This window comes from Episyrphus balteatus, chromosome 1, assembly GCF_945859705.1.
Source record: "Episyrphus balteatus chromosome 1, idEpiBalt1.1, whole genome shotgun sequence".
Classification (NCBI taxonomy): Eukaryota; Metazoa; Arthropoda; class Insecta; order Diptera; family Syrphidae; genus Episyrphus; species Episyrphus balteatus.
In genome coordinates, this window is record NC_079134.1 from 92,615,996 (window position 1) to 92,629,542 (window position 13,547).

At 32.7% G+C, this 13,547-nt stretch overlaps 1 protein-coding gene across 1 annotated transcript in view; it reads left to right on the top strand.

Annotated features, from left to right (window-relative positions):
* LOC129921225 (transcriptional regulator ATRX homolog) overlaps positions 1-13,547 on the top strand; it is a 216,991-nt gene that overhangs the window by 39,413 nt on the left and 164,031 nt on the right. The window contains exons 4-5 of the mRNA XM_056002956.1: positions 5,341-6,222; positions 7,954-8,120. Coding sequence (XP_055858931.1) covers positions 5,341-6,222; positions 7,954-8,120 — 1,049 coding nt within the window. The remainder of the gene's footprint in view (positions 1-5,340; positions 6,223-7,953; positions 8,121-13,547) is intronic.

The window sequence follows — 13,547 nt, forward strand, 5'->3', positions numbered from 1 at the left end:
GAAACAAATCGTTTTTTGTTGAAAAATTATTCAAATTATATGAGTACTTACTTTTAAACCAAAAATAAATATTCTAAGTTATAAACCGCTCTTAAATTCTTAAAAAATAACTTTAACTACTATTATTTTGAACAGGTCAAATTCGAAAGAACAACCAAAAATCAATGAAAAATTATTTGGCACCTTCTTTTTCATTTTAAAATTACGATACATTTATTAGTAATTGACCGTTACAAACTTTGACATCAAAGAAATTAAATTTTTAACCATAGAAGCACCGTAAATATAAAAAATGTTATTTTGTTGCAGGCACTACTATTATTTTGAACACAGCTGTAGTTCATCTATCTTCCGGTACTCTTGTAGTTGCAGAGTAATCTGCGGTGTCACTTCTATTTGTAATTATTCAATGGTAACATTCAAAATATACGAGCGGATAACTATCACGTTTTGTAGAGCTAGTCGCACTCATTACGAAACGGTATTCAAAAAGTGCCTAACACCCCCAAAATCTGAAGTTAGGAGCAAAAAACGGTGGTCCACGCTTGTATGGGAAAAATAAATTTGTCAAATAAACGTTGGGCCACCCCCTAGTTTGGTTCCACATCCTATTGATGTGGAATCAATTGATTCCTCATCGAAAAGTGAAAACTTTATGTTTCTATGCCTTCTAGGTTTTGAGAAAATTGAAAAATAAAAAAAAAATAATTTGAAAAAAGAAAAAAATTGATAAAATTATTTTTCAATTTTCTCAAAACCTAGAAGGCATAGAAAAATAAATTTTTCACTGTTCAATAAGGAATTAATTTAGGTAATTTTCTACATGAGTCAATTTTTTATTAAAATTCACAGTCTGGACAAAAATAGTAATTAATGAGTTTTTTTAATTTTTTGTTCGTCTATTTTTAACTTTGAGATCGATTATTTCAAAAACAGTTGGTTGAAATATATTGATTTAAAAATCAGAATGTACAATTCTGCCTTTCGGAAATGGTATCACTTATAACTGTAAGTGTTGCCGTTGTTTTTTAATATTTTTTTCTTATTTTAATAATTTTTTTTTAGAAAATTACCCATACCTACTAAAGGGAAGATATAAATTAATTATGATCTGCTTATATCTCAAAAACGTGACGTCATAAATTTTTTTTGACTCCGGATTTGAATTTAAAACGCTAAAATCTATTAGAAAAGTATATTTTGGTTTACGGAAAAAATAAATTCTCAGTTTTATTGAATATTGAAACTTTTCATTATATCATGTTTTCTTATATTTACTTAAAAACATAGTTGGCAACCATATAACCCCAATATTTTCTTATGAAACATAAATAGAAGAGATCTCAAAATTGTGATAAATTTAAAAAAAATGCATGAAATAGCGTATTTAGAGGTCTTAAAGCATGTTTTACTAAATTGGCATTTTTTGTACTTTGTTTTCAAATTTTTTGATTTTTTTTGTAATGAATATTAATCTATGAGTCCTAAATCTTAAATCTAACACCTTTTTGACATGAATTTAGCCCAATTTCTAGCTTATATACTGTTTTGAAAATGAGAATTCTATTTTAACGCTCATTCTTTCCGCCATTTTGGAGCCGCCATTTTGAATAAAAAAAAAGTTGGCAGCCTTTTCGTATTCTCCATACTATAATCATTCAGTGTACCAAATTTCATGACTTTTCATCCAGAAATGGCCGTGAAAATGAATTTTGTCGCCAAAAACGAAGAATGGCACCACTGTGCGGCGCACAGTGTGGTAATTCGCCAATCTGACTGGACAAAATAGAAAAAAAAAAGTTTAGCCACATGATTTTAAATCATGAGTTGAGCTTCTCAATAAAATGGGTAACTGTAATTCATGTTTGGTTTTTTTTGTTGTTTTAATCTCAGATTAGCGTAAGCTAAGCTTGAAAGTTGGTTTTTGTCAACAGTTGGATGGAGATAATACAAAGTATTCTATTTTTCGCTTGAGTTTGGTTGACGATTAAAAACGCTGTGGTAGTTTTTTTGTTGTAATTGTTTTTTTTTTAATTGTTAATCTACATTTGGAGGTAAAGTATTATAATTTTTATTTATTAATTACCATTGCAACTATTTAAAAAAATATAAATTCTGTAAGTAGGCTAGGAAGTGCAAAAAAAAATATCTTTGTTTTTCAATTAGAGGTAAAGTTAATTTTTCCGCATTTTTCCGGTCTGAAATTAATTAATTAATGTATTGTGGAGTGTTGTCATTAAGATTAGCTATTTACATGTCTCGCGTTTTCTCGACCGCCATACAACTTTTTTCACTTTTCAAAATGAAGTCAAGATTTTCAAAAAAACAAATTTTCGAAAAATGTGTCAAAACTGCCAAATAAGATCGAAAAGACAGTTTTTTTGATCTTTTAATGAGCAGGTATCATCTTTGGAACATTTTTGACAATAAATAAAAATTAAAAACATATATAAAAGTTTTGTGCTTCAAGTTAAGCGAAAAAAAGACAAAAAAGGTGGAAGACACTTTGGACCGCTCTTTAAACATGAATTTCATTTTGCTTGACCAATATTAGGTACATAGAGGAAGGAATACCTAGAGACGCGACTTCGGTTGGTTGGTCTTCCACCCTACAAGCTGCAATGAGAGGAAAAACTCCACAGTGCTTATATATGGTAGTTTTCCCGTGCATTTTAAATGGCACCAACACATTCAACTGTGGAGTTGAGCTCAAAACACTTAAAAACAATTTAAGTGCTCAGTAGGAAATAAATTCATAAAAAAATAGTATAATAAATTCAAAACACGAACCTTTTTTTTTTTTTTTTCTGTACATATTTATTGAAAGGTGGGTGTCTGGAGTGAGCTATTTGAGCTATTCAAGTTCATGTACAAACCAAAATCATGTTTAAATTCAAAATTTGTGAGGACATCTACTGGTGAAAGGAACATTATAGCTTTCACACGTATTCACAGATAGGAAAACAAGAGAAAAATAAGAGAGATGTATACCAATTATCTGAAATTAAATTTGCGGGTGTTTTAGGGGGTACGAGTCGGCTCTCTAGGTATTCCTTCCTCTATGATTAGGTATGTGATTGATAACTAAATAAACAAAAACAGTAGATAGGGAAACAAAAGTAGAAAAGAATTTTTAAAAACTAAAAAAACGGGAAAAATATAACAAACGGAAGGTTAAAAGTCTCCTAAGTGCACCTATCCATTAGAAAATAGTTAAAATCAGTAGAATCGCTCTCCGCAAAATTGAAAAAGCATATTCCAATAATACCGGAAAGGATTTATTGAAATATTCTTTGAGTGAAGGGTCAAAATGTATAAAAGATTAAGTTCTGATCCTCTGGAACCACTAAACCACTGGAATTTTCAACTAATGAGGCATTATCATTGATGAATGATGCTTTTCTGTCGGAACATTTTAAAGAAGTTCAATGCAAAAAGCAAGCAAGTGTAAAAGGCCAGAAATAGGGTCACGAAGAAATTTAGAGAATTATTATTATTGAAAAACATCGAAGGTAATATAAACACAGCTGTTTTTAATAGGCCCTTATGTTTCAAGTTTGCATCGCACAAAAAGGAGTTACTTTTTTAAATTATCTGCAGATATTTTTAAAGGTGATGCCATTTTTTATGATTGTGAAGCATATTTAATTAAAATCATTGCTAAAATTTTAATTTAAAGCATGATATTGAGAAAATAAATCATGTATGTATAGATTTCTATTTAAAAAATCTTTCTTTTTTATAGAATTTTATCTATTCACATTCATTTGTTTAAAACTGTTTAGAAAAAAAGTTGATTTAAAGCGAGTTATTAATTTTGTCCAGCTAGATTCGTGATTGGCCACACTGTGCGGCGTTAGAAGTTATAGAGATCAAAGGTCACGAAAATCAGTTTTTCTCGGAGGTCAATAAAGACCTGTAGAAAAATTGTTCATCATTAAATTATCTACAAATATTGCCTTATGCATTTTTCTGTAACATCAACCGTTTTCGGAGTAGAGCGCTGAGAAAGAGACTATATTATAACGTCGTCATTTAAACTACATAAATATTTTCAAAGTTTCAATATGACTCTTAGATGTAGTCTAAGATTGATTTGGGGTGTTTTGACCCTCAAATGCCTTTACCCTGAGACCAAAACGTCTCAGGGTAGGTAATTTTGACCTGAGGGTCAAAGATTACTGCTAAGATTTTATTACATAGTTAGTTAGTAGGTAAGTAAGTTAGTCTTTAGTTAGTTAGTTAGTTAGGTAGTTGGTAAGTGAGTTTGAATATCGATTACAAGTGAAACTTATAAGAACATATTAATAAAAAGCAAAATAGATTAAACATGTATTTTCCAGTATTCAAATACAAAATTATTCACTCTTAAATAAAACAAACCTATTATTACGTGTCATGCTTGAAATAGCTCTAACGGTTGGTTTTACAGAAAAACGCATAAGACAATATTTGTAGATAATTTTATGACGAACAATTTTTCTATGGATCCCTATTGACCTCCGAGCAACAGGTAGCGAGATATATGCGAAAAATGTTCGTGACCTTTTGACCTCTATTACTTCTAACGCCGGCACGATATCAATGTTGATTTTTCACATCTTTATTACAACGCCGTAACGAGGGTCTATACCAAAATCGAGCCCAGTAGGAATTTTTCCGCAGATAAAACCTAAAATTACTGGACTATAAACGTTCGGATTTCTGTATCTCGGTTGAAATCGTAACTTTTTTTTCTTAGCCAATTTTCAATCGATTTTCATAAAAATACTTCGTTTGGTTTGGAAATATATATTATCTTAGAATGTGATTTTAAAACAGCATGTTGTTTTGAAAATATATACTTCAAATTGATGTCGAAGTTGGGCAAATGACAAAAAATGGTATTTTTGATCTTTGACAGCTTATAAATTCTAGGTGGTTAACTGAATCACATGTTTTATACATTTTTGAAAAGGTATAATTATCTTCTATCAGAAACTATAAAAGAATCAAAAATGGGTACAAATTTGACGAAGCTAGAATTTTTTAATGGGTGAAGGTCCAAAAAACCGTTTTTTGCCGCTAACTCTAGATTTTGGGGGTGTTAGAGACTTTTTAAATACCGTTTCGAAATGAGTGCGACTAGCTCTACAAAGCGTGATAGGTCTCCGCTCGCGTATATTTTGAAACCTGATTTTTGTAACAGAGCGTAATTTTCCTACACATCAATTTTTGCTTAGACGTTATCAATGGGGGGAACTATCTTGTCCGTTTTTAAATATTATTTAAAAATTAATACAAAATGTTTGTGATAGTTTATTAAATATTATTAATTAAATTATTTTGTACCTTTCACAGGATAGTGAACAGATTTTAACTGAGAAACAATTTTTAGTAAAATGTAATGAAAGTCTAAAAAAACAGTTGCTGGATAGTAGTGATTCGGAAATGTCAACTAATAATGAAGACATGGAACTTATTAATAAAATTACTGGAAATTCAAGTGACGAAGACAATCAACGTGTATCATATGTTGATAAGTTTCTAGAGACTCTTGTTGATGACGAAGGCATAAGTCCAATACATAATGATAATCTGCCTAAAGAAGAATTTCCTCCTGTAATGGATAATAGAAAATCATCTACCGATGAACCCAATAAAGTTGAAGAATCTTTGACCGACGATACAATAGACAACTCTATTACTTCATTCCGAGATGCATTTGATAAAAGACAAAAGGAAAACAAAGAAAAATGCTTTGAGACCATTTTAGCAAAGGATACACGACAAAGAGCATTGAAAATGCAAGAAGATCTTATTGAGTTGAGCCCTGAGAGCAGTAATTCAGATATTGAAGAAATTTCTACTGAGACCAAGGAAAAAAATCTACGTATAAAACCAATGCTGCGTCATGACCAATTAGAAAGCGAGACTTTAAATGCTCAAAAAAGAGAAGCGGATCGTTTACGTCGATTGGAAAAGAGAAATAGCTTTTTGACAAAAATGCTGAAGACTCAAAGCGAAAACATAAACGAAAATGATCTTGTTTTGGATTACGCTTCAACGCCTAAAAAATTTATCAAAGTTCATTCTGATATAGTCAAACATTTGAAACCACATCAAAGAGATGGTGTAAAATTTATGTATGACTCTTGTTATGGATGTGTGGATACTCTTAAGGAAAATTCTGGTTCTGGTTGCATTTTAGCTCATTGTATGGGTCTGGGAAAAACACTTCAAGTAAATAATAACAATAGTTAATCATTAAAGTAATTTTATCACTCATTAATATACATAGATTATATTAGATAAGTGGGTTATACATACAAAAAGATGATACATAGATTATATTAGATAAGTGGGTTATACATACAAAAAGATGATTTTATGCATTAAACGCCGACGTTTCGAAATGTTTATGATCGTCATCATTATTGAACAAAATAAATAAATACAAACATGCAAAAAATGAAACCAATTTTTAACATGGAGGTGCCAAGTGAACTTAAAATAATTAAAGACAAAGCAATATCTCCACAGTCTTACACTTTTTTCAATATTAAATTTTGATATAAAAATTAATAAATAAACATCTATATCAACTTTTGAAAAAAATTTAAAATATTTGAATTTAAATTACTCGCAATAACTGGCAACAACATGCACTCTTCCTACACATTCGCCTATACTTTCCTTATTTTTTATATTTTTTCTCTACGTGATGATAACTAAAAATAAAAAGTACTTCTTATTTTAAGATTGCTAATATTTTCGTAGTCCGACTTCCGATTTATGGAATTTTTGCTGTAATGTTTTTCGACATGTAGGACCTCAAAACTATCAGCCAAGTTTATATGCTTCTTGTATACAGTAGAACATAAGAGCTGTTTATTGTTCAAATAAAGGCCTGATGATGATCTTAAACGTGTTCGAAACGTTTCTACGAACATAACATCTTTTTTTAAGCTTTTTTCCCACGTATCGTATATACAGGGTGATTCAGGGGCAATGTGCCAAATTGCTAGAGCATGTACATAGGTTGGGTCGAGACAAGAAAAAAATCGTATAGGAGGGGTGGGTCTATTCCTCTTCATTTAGCGGGGAGAGGCAATTTAAAAAAAATTGACTTAATTAGGAAAAAAATATTAAAAATCAACGGGTACACCTACAATAACGTGCTATACCTTTTTGTAAACCCAAAACCCTAGTCTTTTACAAAAATTTTAAACAAAGCCATTTTATGGCACAATTTTTGAAAAAATTAATTTTTAAAATCAAAATTTTGAAGAAAAAAATGGAAAAAAAGTTTTCAAACTAATTTTTTTCAAAATTTTATGTAATTAAGTACCAATTTAGTTTTTAAAACTCGATGTTCTTATTTATTTTTAAACAAAAACAGAAAACCGGATTCAAAAATATTTTGTCATTTTCGAGAAATTAACAAAAAACCAAAACTACATTTTTCTGAAAAACCCCTTTATTTTCTGTTTTTAAGGTGGCTGGACCTGTTGATAAATCAATTTATGAAACATTAACCATTCGTCAATTATTAAGGTATAGCACATTATTGGAAGGGTAACCGTTGATTTTTAAATTTTTTTTACCAAATTAAGTAAATTTTTTTAAATCCCCGCTTAAAGAATGGGAATAGCCCCCCCCCCCCTCCCATACGATTTGTTTCTTGTCTCGGCCCAACCAACACGCTCTAGAATTTCGGCACATTGCTCCTGTATCACTCTCTATACTCCCGCGGTCAAAAGTTTACAACCACTTAAAGCAAAAATGAAAAACTTATTTTTTACAACGGTTGTTTTTTTGTTTTACCAAAATCTATGAAAAAATACAAAAAAGAGTACCGTCTGATTCTTCATAAAATTTTCTTATTGTGGTCCTAAACTTTTGACGGGGCGTACTGGTAAATAATAATATATGAATATATTTTTTTATAATCTTATACAAAACTAATTTTAGGTTATTGCTCTTTTGCATACGGTGACATCTTATAAGGAACTCAAGACCTCGAAGATCCTAGTTTTATGTCCTAAAAGTACTATCATGAACTGGGCTGACGAAATAAAACGATGGCTTGGTCCACTTGACGTAAAAAACATACAAATATTCAATTTTAGCGATTCTGCGTGAGTATAGGTGCACAATTTAATAACAATCGAATAATTTATATTAATATCATCTATAACGCATTTAGATTGCTTTTTTTTTAGAACATACATACTTGGTGTTTAGACTTATATCCTTTGTTTAAGCAGGAGGGTCGGCTGGCCCTACATATTTTGGGAAATTTGTGGTTACCACGAGAAAAAAAAATCCTCTTATGAGGCAAACCAGTCATGGATCGTTTTCAGATGTCTTAAAAAGAATGGCCGCGTGGCCATTGACCAAAATAGTTGGTCACAATATACCAAAGTCTGAAGTGGTTAGGTCTGGCAAACCGGCGGAAATGGGTAGCAGCTCTCAGTAGATTCCAGCGAAGTAGTTTCGAACTATTGTCTCGAAACAATCCAGGGTTTTCATCCGCTTTTGTCAAAATCCTTGCCTCTGCACAATACAGCAGGGAGCCTATTCTTTTTTTGTGACTAAGTGAAACGTATGAATAGTTTTCACATTGTTTTCACTTTTGCAGGTTGTGATGCTTAATTTCCAAAGGCTCAGGTAAGCTCGCCGGGATCCAGGGTTCGTCCTGAGAAAAGAAACTAAAACTCAGATAGAGTAAAAACACCGAATTCTTCCAATTACACAGCCACACAAAAAAATATAAAAGTTCTGACGAAAAAAAAATTTTATTCTCTGATCTGGATGTGCGATTATGTTAATCATATAGTTTTTGGATCGCTGAATCCAGATTCGAAGTCAATTTTGCCCTATCACGTCAGGTTTCTGAGATATTCTCAAAAACATGTCAAAACCAAAAAAAACAAAAGTTCTTATCTGGAGTTGCGACTAGGTTTTTCATATAGTTCTTGGCTCGCAGAAACCGAATCCGAAGTCCGTTTTGCCCCATCAGGTTTTCGAGATAACCTCATTTCGTGACATTTTTTGAGGTTATCTCGAAAAACTGACGTGATGGGGAAAAACGGACTTCGGTTTAAGCGACCCAAAAACTATATGAAAAACATAGTCGCAACCCCAGGTCAGGACTTTTATTTTTTTTTGTGTGGCTGTGTTATCAATATTGTTCTTTATTCACAAAATCAACTAATAGCTCAGGGAAATTAGTCAAAATATGGGCATGAAATCGCATTTTTCGCGGGACAAAATTTTTTTCATGAAATGTGTTCGGGTGATTGTCCTTATCATAAAAGTCAATTTGTTGGTATAATTGGAGGTTGGGAACAGCCGCCATCTTGGAAAAGAGATTGGCATCGTTTTTATTGAATAGCTCCATTGTTATTCATTTTAACAAAAAATGACAAAGGTAAGACTTATTAACAATAAAATTATCTAAGAGATGATATACAAAACAATTCCGTGAGTTGATTAAATAAAATTTTATAGTTGGTCAAAGTGCGGGTTTGTATTTCAAGGTTGGGACAAAATGACATTTTTTCATATATCTGACGAACTATCGATTTGTTTAGATAATTCTTCATGAATGAATTGTAGAACTTATAATTACCTATAAAATGAGCCCACAATCGTTATTGTCACCATCGTATTGTAGAAGTAATCTAACTCCGAATCTCTCCATGTACTAGTCAAAAGTAAGAAAAAAGCTGTTTTTTTTGCTAGTAGGTCGAGAAAATTTTGGGAGTAGAGGTATGACCAAAATATAAGTACGCAGTTTTGCAGCCATACGCGTGTTAATGTCGATTTCAAAGGTCTGACAACTCTAATTTTGTGCTTTATATGGTTTTTGGGGGGTTAAATAACGTAAGTTTTCCAGTTAATGTGAATGGGCTAAATTTATACTATTTGAAATTATAAATATACAAGCTGATGCTCTATTATTTTTCCTAAATCCATATAAAGCACAAAATTAGAGTTTTCAGACCTTTGAAATCGACATTAACACGCGTATGGCTGCAAAACTGCGTACTTATATTTTGGTCATACCTCTACTCCCAAAATTTTCTCGACCTACTAGCAAAAAAAACAGCTTTTTTCTTACTTTTGAGTTTTTGACTAGTACATGGAGAGATTCGGAGTTAGATTACTTCTACAATACGATGGTGACAATAACGATTGTGGGCTCATTTTATAGGTAATTATAAGTTCTACAATTCTTTCATGAAGAATTATCCAAACAAATCAAAAGTTCGTCAGATATATGAAAAAATGTCATTTTGTCCCAACCTTGAAATACAAACCCGCACTTTGACCAACTATAAAATTTTATTTAATCAACTCACGGAATTGTTTTGTATATCATTTCTTAGATAATTTTATTGTTAATAAGTCTTACCTTTGTCATTTTTTGTTAAAATGAATAACAATGGAGCTATTCAATAAAAACGATACCAATCTCTTTTCCAAGATGGCGGCTGTTCCCAACCTCCAATTATCCCAACAAATTGACTTTTATGATAAGGACAACCACCCGAACACATTCCATGAAAAAAATTTTGTCCCGCGAAAAATGCGATTTAAATTACTAATTTCCCTGGGCTATAACTACTTTCTTAAGTATTATTTCTTAATAAGTATTATACCATAGAATTTAAAATTTATTGTTGTAACCTAACATGCTCTATACAAAAAAGGCCACGGCCTCAAAGTGAGAGGGAATTCAGCCCAAACTCAAGATGAGGGGGAATATTCTAACGCACACCTCCTAGCGAGTGTGAATAGAGCGCTACCTAATAAGCTCTTGGAAATAGCCACAGCCTCAAAGTGAGAAGGAATTGATTAAGTATCTAATGCACAGCCTCCTAACGAGGGTGAAAGAGCTATATCAAAAACTAAATAAACGTTTGCTTCAAAATTCGGAACAATTAATTAAAATTGAACCTCTAGTCACCATAACCAAAACCAAGTTGCTATTCAACTTTAGTAGCGACGGGAGAACTACTTTTTTTATTATTGAAGGTTGACGATTCTCGATTTTATTTGAAAATAATACTTCTACTTACTAATAATCTTGCTTATACTAAATGTGAATTATTAAAAACAAAGTATACAATTTCATATACAGTGGTGGCAAAATAATTAGAAACATTCTCCTTTGTTCACAAAATCTTATTTTTTCTTACTAAAACTACAAAATATTTAACAATTTTTTAGCGAACACAAGTTATGATATAATCCTTGTGACATTTTAAGAAAATAATTTTAGAATTTATCCAACAAAAGAAAAATGTTACACAAAATCTAAAATATAGTCCAATTTTGTGTGGAAATATAATAATTAGAAACACTGAGGAAAAATGATTAAGAAATATCCTGTTTTTGATTTTTAGCATTTACATTTACTTAAAGTTGGTCAATTAATTAAAAGTACAATTAATAAAAATCACTATCAGCAACTAATTTCAATAAGTTGGTTAATGTCCTCGAAAAATGCCACATGTTCCGAAAAAAAATAAAAATAAAACGTCCTTAACAATTCCTGACAGACCAGCCCCTTATATCTTAGAAAAAGAAGGGTGCAATAAAGAGGAGATCCTTAGTAAAACATCGAGCTCTTCAAATGTCTGCTAAAAGATATTTCAAATATTTTTTACTTATATTAAGAACTTACATACATTTTGAAAAAAAAGAGCTTGTTTCTAATTATTTTTCCACCACTGTATAAATGATTATAAGTATTGTATGAAGGAATTTGTTGTTGTCGATGGTGGTGTGGTGATGGTTTGTGCGGTTCATAGTCTGGGCGGTACGGTTTTATGATTTTAATAGTCTGGGCGGCCAGTTGTAAAATTGAAGTGGTGTATAGATACGGTGACCATCCGTCCCGGTTTACCCGGGACTGTCCCGTATTTCCTTAGCTTGTCCCGGTTTTTTATTTAGGAAACCCGGGACGTATAAGTGTCCCGTATTTTGAAATTTGTCCCGTGATTGTCCCGTATTTGCAAATTCCCTTATTTTTTTTTTTCAAAATTTTAATTACAGGAAAACTAGAAAACAGTGGTTGGAAAATAAAAGTTTTTCTTATTTTCCGGATAAAAGTATTAAAAATATTTTTTAGAAGTTATTAACAGAACCTGTTATAAAACCGTTTTCTTCATTTCTGACTTCCTTGTAAACGTTTCAATGATTTCAAATAAAATTTTCCATAAATATCGTTATAGAAATCTAGACCTCAAAAAAGGAAAAACTATGAAGTCATTTAAAAAAAATTATTTTTTTTTTGAAAAATCGAGATTTTCAACGAATTTTTAACTGTCCCGGGTTTTGCTCCTAGAAATATGGTCACCGTATGTATAGATATAGTCCGGGGGTATATACAAGAAAAATGTAACGCTTCGTTACACACCCCCCTTTCTTATGGAGACGAGAACCTTCTCGTGTATAGGTCATATTACCATATTCATATTCTCGTGTATAGGTTATATTATTCATATTGAACTTGCGCCTGCGATGGTAAATCTGTCGCAAGGATATTCCCGCAAAAGCATCAAAAGGTGGTGACGGATCGTTTGGCAATGAGGTAGTTTCTGGTGGTACGGCTTTAAATTTAAACATTCTTAATTTTTTGCGAGCGCAATGGTGGTATTTTGGTGCGGGTCTGGTCGGTTTCGGTGTGGAGTTGTTCTGATTCGGAATAGTCTGATGAGCGGTTTTCTGGCGACCTGCTGCAGCAACGGTTGGCTTCGGATTCTTTTGACGAACTGGTACGGTAACGGTTGGTTTCGGTGGGTTATGGTACGGTGCGTTAGTGGTTGGCGGCGGTATGTTCTGGTGATCTGGCGGGGTAACGTATGGTTTCGGTTTGTTCTTCGGTGGTGGTTGGCTGGTGGCAGCGATGGAAGGTTTACGGCTGATGTCAGGGCTATGCTTCGACGGCGGTTGCGGTTGGTGGGCAGGTAGGTGCGAAGTAACATAGCAGACGGACAGGTTTTCGCAATGGTTGGATTTTCCTCTCGTAACGGGGTTGCCACACAGAAAGACTTGAAGCTTCGCTTGCTTCATGAGATCTACTCCCAAGATGATGTGTTCTGTAAGATCGTGCAGGTACGTTGCTTCTCCGTGTTACTTAAAGTCTCCAACAATGAACGTGGCTATGTAGTGTTCCATGGGCGTAACTGGGTTCCCATTGGCTAAATACACGGCTTGGTTTTTGGACTGCACTGGTAGTCCCAGTTCGATGAATTTTTGCCTTAATTCATGTCCTATGAATGTTTTGGTAGATCCGGTATCGACGAGGGCTTGATAGGTTCGGTCTTCTACGGTGATCGGCATGAAGTATCGGGGGTCTTGAGCGGGTGGCTACGGAGTTTCGGCGGCAGTTGCAATCCTTCGTGAGTCTCCCATCCTCACCGCAGAAAGAGCAAAAGGGACGGAAGGGTTTGTGGCAGCTTTCTTTTCGGTGGCCTTTTTCTTTGTAGTTCTAGTAGTGAGTTTCCCTGTTGTATGGAACGGTTGCGGTCGGACCATGAGGAAAGGACTGC